Raw genomic sequence first — 9,884 nt, forward strand, 5'->3', positions numbered from 1 at the left:
TCTCAACTCACAGGTATCTCTCCTGCCTGCCAAAGCACTGTCAGCAAATGAGGCACCCTGTTCTCTGCCACATTTTCTGAAGGGGGAACGGGAAGAGGAGAAAAGATCACTCCCAGGGAACTATTGATCTGCTCGACGTGACCGACGCCAAAATAGCTTCGCAGTGTACATTTTTAATCGATTCACTGGCGCTTCCAGTTAATTTCGTGCACGGAAGAAAAAACATCCAGCTTAGACTACTGATGATTCCTTAAATCTTGGCATGCTTCGAAAAGCTAGTGTTGCGTTCAATGAGCACAATGTCTAGGGTTAGGAATATGCCCAGGTCAGGGTTAGAAAAACCATTAACTTCAGCATGTTTGAAAAAACCTAAATAAGAGAAGGTAAGCAGAGACTGAGGTTCAATGCGAACATTTTGCACAAGAGGGTTTTGGCTTCTGCCTGCGGTTAACACTAATGCAATATATCCTCAGCAACATCCTGAATAAAAAAAAAACAGAAATAAATCCATCACATCACTCAAGGGAATAGGAAGTCTAACCCTAACTGCACAAATCCAAATCTACTAAGAAGTGCACTAATGCAATGCCCAGTTAGAAGATCTCATCAAATAATGCATTGGACCTGTGCAAGTAGAGCCACTTAAAAAAAAAATCGACACGAATTGTTCACCGTCTCGCAGTCTAAATCCTATCCTACTCTTCTAACAGAACTACATTTTGTTGAGGTTGTCAAGAAAAAGTAATGGCCTGTGTGACTGAACTGTGTTTCTTACTGGTTTCACCTGTTTTAGGCAGGATTGAGAGCTGGGGGTTGTTACGGCCACAGGGAAGGTGAATAAATGTTTGTCTCCTGCTGTTTATACCAACTGGGCATTGCCTGGCACTGAGGAAGTCTCATCAGTGCACTGGGGCTCCCTAATATTTTAGCTCTTTGTTATTATACAGGAAACAGACGCCCGAATTATTTTAACGTGGCTTCTTTCAAAACAAATAAACCTTCATAAAAAATGTTTTCTCATTTAATGAAATGAGGTCTTGCATAAAGGAAACCATCACTTCCATTTCATGCAGGAGCGTAATGAAATGACTTTAGCTACACAGCTAGATACCACTACACACTTTTCATACCAAACTGTGCACTGTCAAACTAACAAACTGGGTAACCGAGGTCAGAAATGTTCTACGCACCTATCAACCATTACCACTTGAACTCATACAATCCTTGATATATGATCAGACAAAGTAGAAGCAGAAGAACAAGAGAATTAATTTCCTATTTTGCGCGCAAACTTCTCTAAAACAAGAAAAAGGTTTTTTTTTTTAACATGAGCAAATACAGTACCATGAGGCTCACGACACCTGCAGCATGAAGACATTTCTACACAAGACAAACCAACAGCTGTATATTGTTAATAACTTGCCAAAGCATTCCTGATGTGCATTTTCAAAACACAGTATTTTGTGTTCCTCAATCTTTATTTCAAGGATCAACCTTGTGGGTCTATTACAGTCCTTCTTCCTGTCTCCTATAACCACTGTGCTTCACCGATTTTCACGTCCGTGTTTTTTCTTGACTCTCTACATGCATTTGAAGTCTTTATCATGGCTCTGACTTTAAAAACAAGTGCCAAGAAAATGTCTCTGAACCCCTTTAAGGCTGGTCTGTATGTGCATATATTTGAACATAAAACCTAGCTAAATCATCCAAACATTTTCACGAAAATCGAATTATATCCTTGAGTGAATAATTAAGTGGAGACTTCATATTCAGCAACTGATGTTACCTCATTCAGTACCAATGACTTCAACTTGACATTTTAACCCCCTCTTACTTACAGAACAGCTTCAAGTCGGTGACATCTGAGGGTCTTCTTGCACGAAAGGCCCAATTCAGGTCTAACATAACATTACAACGAGGTCCAGGTCTGGACTTTCACTTGGCCACTTTCTTCCTCAGCCGAGCAGATCTTTTTCTGCTGCAGATCTTCTTGCATGTTTCGGATCACTTCAGCTGCCGACTGGATGGCCTGACAGCCTGCTTCAGAATTCGCGGATACAAAGCCACATGCAGGGTTCTGACCAAGCTGACAAGCCAGTGTCGACATGAAGCCCAACTTTTGACTCATCTGTCCAGAAACACTCTCCCATTCGTCTTGTGGGCCACAGAGCTGCTCTTTAAAGAACATGTGACATTTTCTGGGCACTGAATAGTACCAACACGACTGGTAAATCGCTTGCCAACCAGACTGACAAAAACCAATCTACCTTCCAACAGAAGAGTCCCATCTCGACTGGCCACACAACCTGCAGTTCACAGTTTTTTCACCACTATACTGTACCTCCTATATACTGAGAAGAGTTCCTCAGTATAGACAAGAAAACAAGGACCCAGGACCACAGATGGACATGAGTAGAGCGTTGAGGAGGAAGAATTGTCTTTACACAAAGTAATGCATGCCAGGAACACGTACTCTGCCCACCCTGCTAAAACCCTTCCCCGGAATCTTGATTATTCATCGGTAAGTAGTAATAGCGCCGTGTTTATGGTCTTAAATTCAGGAGACTTGCGTCTGCTTGGATTTGAACGTAGACACTCCCTGCGTAGCAAGGAAAACATATTCTAACCACGCTATATAGAGAAATAAATCTCCATCGGTTCAAGTCAACTGTATGTTAAGTGAATGAAAAATAAGTTCGACAGAGCAACTAGATGGAATTTGCTAAGTACTGTACGTGGTGCACAAGCTGTCTTTCTTGAGTTGGCTTTACCGACTTTCGACAGTCTCTTACGGAAGACATTCTTCATTTATTTTCCGCTGAAGAAAATTAACATTTAGACCCATACATGGAGCAAAACTGCCCCGGGCCTCTGCGTCGACACCATAATCGCGACGGATCTTCTTGGATCGTCATCCCCCCCTTTAAAAAAAAAAAAAAGTCCACCTTATTATCAGCACCTACTCAAGACCGTGCTTGCAAGAACCTGAACTGAGAAGATTTTGGGGTGGGCAGAACGGTATAACTTCAAATCGTATGAATACTGGAAGTCACAGCATTATAAATTGCAAGGCAACTTCCTAAACACCATGTCATTAAGCATTAACGCATTAAGGTCGATCAATGATTATGCGAGGAACGCAACAGCCAAAACCAGACTGCAGCAAAGGAAAGAAACGCATTGTCTATTTCTATTAATATGCTGTACAGTAGCTGTCGCGTAATCTTGAAATACGTGCGCACATTTTGACTTCAGCCTTCCGATAAAAAAAAAAAACGGAAACCCCGAGGAGTAGCAGTTTATGTTCTGGAGCACAACCTCGCTTAGAGGAGCGCAGTCATGACGTGGATGAAATAAAGTCAAACTCCGTGTCCAAACGCAAGCCCAACGCGTTACTTCCCGGAATCGCTCACATGCTTACCAACCATATGTTGCAACTCGCATGCTGCTGGGGTGAAACATACTACAGGACCTTTCAACATCTCTCACGCACTTGTCACTGGACGGCCTTTTCGGTGACATTTCGGCACGTTTTACGCGTCGCCGGCGTGAAATTAAAAGGTGAGACGCGCGGGTGAAGTTGTGCTGTGGGAGCTGACCCTGACCTGCAGATAACGCCACATACTGTACGCACACAACCATCTCGTTACAGTGGCATTTCCAGCAACTTTGAAAGAAAAAAGCACAACCGTACGATCACAAACGCAAAAAAATATATATACAGTATATATGGTTGGGGTTGCTTTTTTTTTCTGCGGTTAGGATTTCAGCGCTATCAGCGTTCCCAAGAGGTGTCACCCGCGCACGCCGGTAAGAAAGAGATGTCTGTACCTTTGCTGGTTTCCTCCATGCTGGGATGTGCCGCCCTAGTCCCCGGTGTGCTGGCTGGTACAGGGAGCGCCGCTCTCCTCGCCGTCTGCCGCTCCAGACCAGCAGGCAGCCCAGGGTGGGGCCGGCCGTGACGTCACCGCGCTGGGCACGCCGCCGTGTAAACAGTGGCGAGAGACACGTGGGGCCGGCTGGGGGGGGCTGTTTGTAGTCCGCGGTGAGTCGCTCAGCGCCCCCCCCCCCGCTTCCCAGCGCACGGTTAGGCGGATGTCGGTGTGTTTTCCGTGGGCTGTGCGAAGTGGCATTTCAGCCGCGGAAAACCTAGAAGAGGTGCTTTCGTCACGGGGTATTATTTATACCTAGGCATGTCAGATACCTACAAATCAATCGATAAAAGAGATATACGATGCTCGCCTAAATGGAGATGGTACCGTGGTACGCAAGGTGAATGCCGACTGCGACGAATCTGGCTGCTTAAAATTACCCACCGAAGGCAAAGTAACAGACGCTGCCCTCTGCAGGGTGATAAAATGCGGAATTGAGTCCGGTTCCTGCTGAAGGTAAAGAGTCCGAGAGCTCGGCGGGGCTGGAGAAGTTCAATAACGCAGCGGTTCGCCATCCTGAGTCCCCACACCTGCCGGTCGGCGTCACACGGCTGAAGCCTTCCTCGACTTCATAACAGGATTCATTTAGGACTGTTCTCAGCTCTGAGACATGTTGACGTTTGTCTTTTTAACTACTGCATTTCACGAGAAAAACAAAACCCCCACCCCTTTGAGTGAGAAAAACAAAAACTTGCAATATTCGACTCAAACAATGTGTTTTTTTCTTCACATGCTGGAATATTCAGCTATAAATTGCATTCCAGCTGAAGCAGCCCTGTGATTCATTTATGAATACTGATGACACCTTCATTCTTGCAACAGCTTATAATGTACTATTATATATGACCATGTACATTTTGGAGAAGTGTGTTCAGACATATTTTAGCGAGGGAAATTAAATTAAGACAAGTCAAAGGGGTGTGACTCTTTTTAATCATCTTCTGCCATATACGTGTCACATCCATTTTTTTCCATTGTAATTTTACTGTGATGGAACTATCCACGAAGTGGTTCATGGGGTAAGTAGGGATACTGAGGAAGAGACACCGTAGGTAATTTTTATTTACATGTAGTAGAATTAAATCCCATTAAAAATGCTTTTATCAGGGTCTTTTAAGAAGTAAGCAGGTTCATTCATCTGAATACTACCTCATGCCAGTCTTGTGGCTGTTGTCCCATACCCACAGTGCTGAAACGGTGGCTGAGTTGGAAGACCTTGGACACAGGGCGGGTTCGCCCCGGTCAATAGCGAGCTTGCGGAGGACAGCACATCCACAAAGGCACCTGGCACACACCGGCAGGTTCATGGGCTTCTGGGAAAACTGGCCCTGGCGTGTTTTTGTGCATGCCCTGCGATGGACTGGCATCCTGCCTGGCACCTATTGCTTGCTGGGATAGGTTCCAACTCCACCGCAACCCTTTATTGGAGAAAGCAGCTGGACAATGGATGGATGTTTTTTCACATGTGCAGGCCTTCCTCAACGTTTAATTTTACACTGCTTTTGGCAAAACCTCCAACATCTTGTGTAATGCCATCTTGGTACTTTGCTGGGTACCAAACTATGGCCACATTTCATCTGTAGCGAGGAACCTTTCTGTCGGAGAGCAGGAGTATCGGAAATCTTCAAATTAATTTACTGAAGCTGTTGTAGAGGCAGCTTAGCTGGCTCAGCTTCACTTGCAATCACTCCCATGCAGATAACGACCTCTAAACCTGCAACTTTTAACACAGGCTGACCCCGGTGACCCCTGGCAATGTCACTGATGATTCCTCAGCGTGATAGCTGGAGAACGCAGAGTTTCAGTTGATCAAACTAGACCCACGTGTAGTGATGAAAACTGGATCTCTCCTTTTCCTATGCAAGTGAATAGGGTTATGGAGTTCAGAGTATAATCAATGGCTACATTCCTAACACAGGTCAGTATTACTTGAAAGCACTAAATACTTCCTGCATCGCAAGCATTGGAGTGTTAAAACTTTTACAAGTTTATCATTAATTGACACAATTACAGATATAGGTACAATCCTGTTCCTGTAACCCAGTATATTGAAAGAACTGTAAGGAATTTATGACTTTGCCCAACACAATTCTGATAAGACACGCAAATCATCACTCAGGAAAAACCAGAGGCCCACCTTCCTCTGACAGTGAAGATCCTCAGATATAAATGAGATGTCCCCAGATAACTTTGTGTACATTATAATGTAGCCTTCATGTACTGTAAATGTAAAACTAATGACCCTTGCCTGTTTCACTCAAGAATCTGAAGTATGCATGGTTTTTCTTACTGAAGTCAACGCGATATGCCACATAAATTAAAACCTAAAACGTATTTAAGGCTTGTGCCGGAGGAGTATTTCAGCATTTAATTCAAATCTAATAACAAATTATCGGGAGTATATGCACACACGATCGATTTTGTAGATATCGATCTACAGCAGATATGAGATTCAGTTTATCATTGGCACAAATAATCATTCAGAATTCGGGACCTCTTTATTGGAACTCAGTGCGCCACATCAGCGGCTCTCCGGACTTGAGAATGACCCAGGAACCCTGCTACCAAGCACCGTGTCGTACTGGCTCGGTGTATTTGACCTATAGTGACGGCTATATAAAACATGAAATGTTCGAACTAAAGAAGATCAATACGTAAAAACGCACTTTAGAATATTTTCAGATCCTTTACCCAATATCTTTCTACGTAGTATCTATGCGTCCTTAAACGCGTTTCTATTGTTAACCGAAGCCAAAATGTCAGAACCGTTTAAAAGAAAATTTTACACCAATTCCAGTTGCAATGATGGTCGTCCCTTCTCAGCGACCCCCCCAAAGCTGTGGATATTTCCAATCGCCTGAAATAATCTAAAAGGACAGAACACATTAGGTTTATTGCTATCGTTTAAACTAAATAAAAGGGTAAAAGAAAATGTAAATAATAATAATAATAATAATAATAGCTTATATTTATATAGCGGTTTTCTGGACACTCCACTCAAAGCGCTTTACAGGCAATAAATGAAGATCGCTAGCGAGATCTTCAGAATGAGACTGGGAAATCACTATAGAAAACGAATCATTCTAAAATGCTAAGAGTCCACAACCTGTGTTAGGAGGACGTGGATGTATTCATTTAGAAATAGCTCGATTATACAACTCAAGCTATTTATGCCATACATTTTCGAAAATTGAACAAAATACCAAGAGCAAAGATAATTTAACTAGCCGTGTGAAGTCCCACCATTAATTATTCAATCTGTGCATTTACAGTGCTTGTATATAGAACAGCTAAATGTGCAGCAACGCCCGTTAACATAAAATACGCGAACAAAACTAGAGCATTTGTTTCCACTGAAACGTAGGAAAAATGACCCACTTTTTGGTAACCCTGTACACGCACGATTTACAGGACTCGTTCTTGCCAGAAATGCGATGAAGCTACAAAAAAACTTAACTACAACCCTCTCTGGAAAAACAAACAAACTGATAGCAGTTTTATGCACTTAACAGTAATTTGCATGTTTCACATGAGGCGTGCTAGCAACTCCTTCACGACTCTACATGTTAAATACACAGTATCGGTTTAGTGCTATTGTTCAAGATCAAGCTTTGAATCCTGAATGCAAATACAGTAAATGAACAGTTCGCAGTTGCAAAATAGAAAAAAAATAGATTTAGCCACTGTATTTTACCTATTTGAGTGCTTTAAACACGAAAGCTCCTTAATCTTAAGATCACCTTCTGCTAATTACAGTGCCTATATGGCTTACTAACAAAGGACATACAAGTTGTAGCGTTTGTGAATATCATAAATCTGCTCAATTTACAAAACGATTTACATGTAGATGCCAGTTTATAGTAGAGGGTTAAATACTGTACTGCGGTGAAAACATTGCGTTTGTTTTCCATTAACTCGTATTTCCTAAAGCGTTAAACATTACATAGAGACGCACCTGTAGCCATTTAACGTTTAAGGAAATTGCCCCTTCTACACGAAGGCACAATCATTTCTGCCCCGAGCAGTCCAGCAGTTAATAGAAAAGGGCAGAAATTAAAAAAAGGAGTCACATTAGAACATGTTGACTAAAGTAGTTTTCGCTACTAAGTAGCTAAGTAGTTTTCGAGGAAAAAAAAACATAGACAGGAGACTGAATAAACAGTCTTTGAAGTTCGAAACTGGTTTTGTATATTTAATTATAACACTAAAATTTAATTTATCCCCCCCGATAAAGAGCGTATTTTTAAAACAATTTACATTTTAAAAAATGTATGTGTGGTGTATTTGCTACGAGGTGAGTAAAACACATAAACCAGCGCCTTCTGCCTTAGTAAGATCTCGTTTTCTGGTGTATTGTATTGACATGTGTAGGGCACTCACAAGTATTGGCTACAGTTTTTAAATCCTTCGTACTGTTAATAAAGAGTTTTAAGGTTCTCCAGCATTGCAAAAAATGTCAGAAGCAACAGTTTGTTTTCAACGGGCCCTGCTTCATGGCATAGGCCAACGCAGTCCCAGAACTTCAAGGTTGAGTTCATAAATCCTAAAACCTAAATATGTGACGTTATACAGTACGTGTAGAACACGTTTTTTTTTCTTCCATAGTTTAAGTGACTCGTAACCGTTTATTACAGAAATGCGTTACAGGAATTGATTTGCTAAACTCCAAGTGAGAGCAGATCTCGGGGTGTCTGTATGCACCAGCCGTGCTAGATTGCTTGAATTGATTCTTGAATACTTTATAGGACAGCCAAGGGCCCTCAAGTATTTCAGCTTTTACCATCGATCGTGCACACGTTTGTTTTTTAAAGAAATGTTTTTTTTTACTATGCACCCGGCTGAGGGGTAAAAGAAATGGCAGGCATAATACAGGAGTACAGAAGTAATAAAGAGACCTCTGCCTAATTGAGCCACTACACAGTAGTTAACAATCCTGCTGTCATGGAGAGCACCGTGACAAACCGTAACAAGATAACGCCACGGATTATCATGTTCTTCAAAGAGAGCGTCTTCAAAACGATCTCCTATGCGCACAGGGAGGACTTGAGCTCGGTTATTTTATTTTCTCCAGGGTACAGTGCCACCTACTGGACCGCCCGCGCCAGCGCCATTCTGCCAAGGCATCACTAATCAAAGCCAGCCTGGGCTCACCCCTCATGTCCCACCCGAGCCGGACACGGCTCTAAAAGACCCCCACGGGTGGGAGAGCTCATTGCTTTGAAGCAGCGTCCTCTTAAAAGCAGCGGCTCGTAAAATCGATTTCAGTGGAATGAATCTTAAAAAAAAAACACACACACACAACAACTGGTAAGATGCTGTACAACAAACATTGTGTACAACTTCGACCGAGAAAATAGATACGTTTTATTCATTTGACAAATCCGCTTTGTGCAATTAAAATCCCATGTCTTAGGGTTGGAGAAGAAGTGGATTTTATCCATAGTGGGGTAGTGGGTAATACCCAGTCACTGGGGGGTTTAGGGTTCAAATCCCAGGTGACACACTTGGACGAATAATTTAGCAGCAATATATCTAATTATCCTGTACACATCACATACGCCCGCTGCAAGATCTTCGAAGGGCTTCACAACTACATTTCAGCCTAAGATGCCATTACGATATAAATTATAACTATAACACGTAAGATGTCATTATAATGAATAATACGCATATCCGCTTGTTTGGGGAGTGTGTAGGTCTTGGTCTGGCCCCTTTGTCAGCTCTTGAGAGTCTAGAAGTCGTTTGGACCGTCTCTCAGTACAGTCCTCACGGTGTGTGTGTGTGTGTTTTTTGGGGGGGGGTCTCAGAAATTGCTGCCTCGCCACGCTTGTAAAATAAATGCTTGGAGCTGAGCGGTGTTTTTTTTTTTGTTTCGTTTTTTTTCTCTCCCCCCCATCTCTCTCTCCGTCTTCCAACATAAGCAGATCCTACCGCTTCGCTAAAAAACAACAA

General features: G+C 42.6%; 1 protein-coding gene across 1 annotated transcript in view; it reads right to left on the reverse strand.

The window, feature by feature from the left end:
• Positions 1 to 3,978, reverse strand: part of tpd52 (tumor protein D52) — a 37,382-nt gene extending 33,404 nt beyond the window's left edge. The window contains exon 1 of the mRNA XM_015357025.2: positions 3,832 to 3,978. Coding sequence (XP_015212511.2) covers positions 3,832 to 3,850 — 19 coding nt within the window. The 5' untranslated portion in view covers positions 3,851 to 3,978. The remainder of the gene's footprint in view (positions 1 to 3,831) is intronic.
• Between the last annotated feature and the right edge of the window lie 5,906 nt (positions 3,979 to 9,884).

Source organism: Lepisosteus oculatus, chromosome 10 (genome assembly GCF_040954835.1).
Source record: "Lepisosteus oculatus isolate fLepOcu1 chromosome 10, fLepOcu1.hap2, whole genome shotgun sequence".
NCBI classification, from domain to species: Eukaryota; Metazoa; Chordata; class Actinopteri; order Semionotiformes; family Lepisosteidae; genus Lepisosteus; species Lepisosteus oculatus.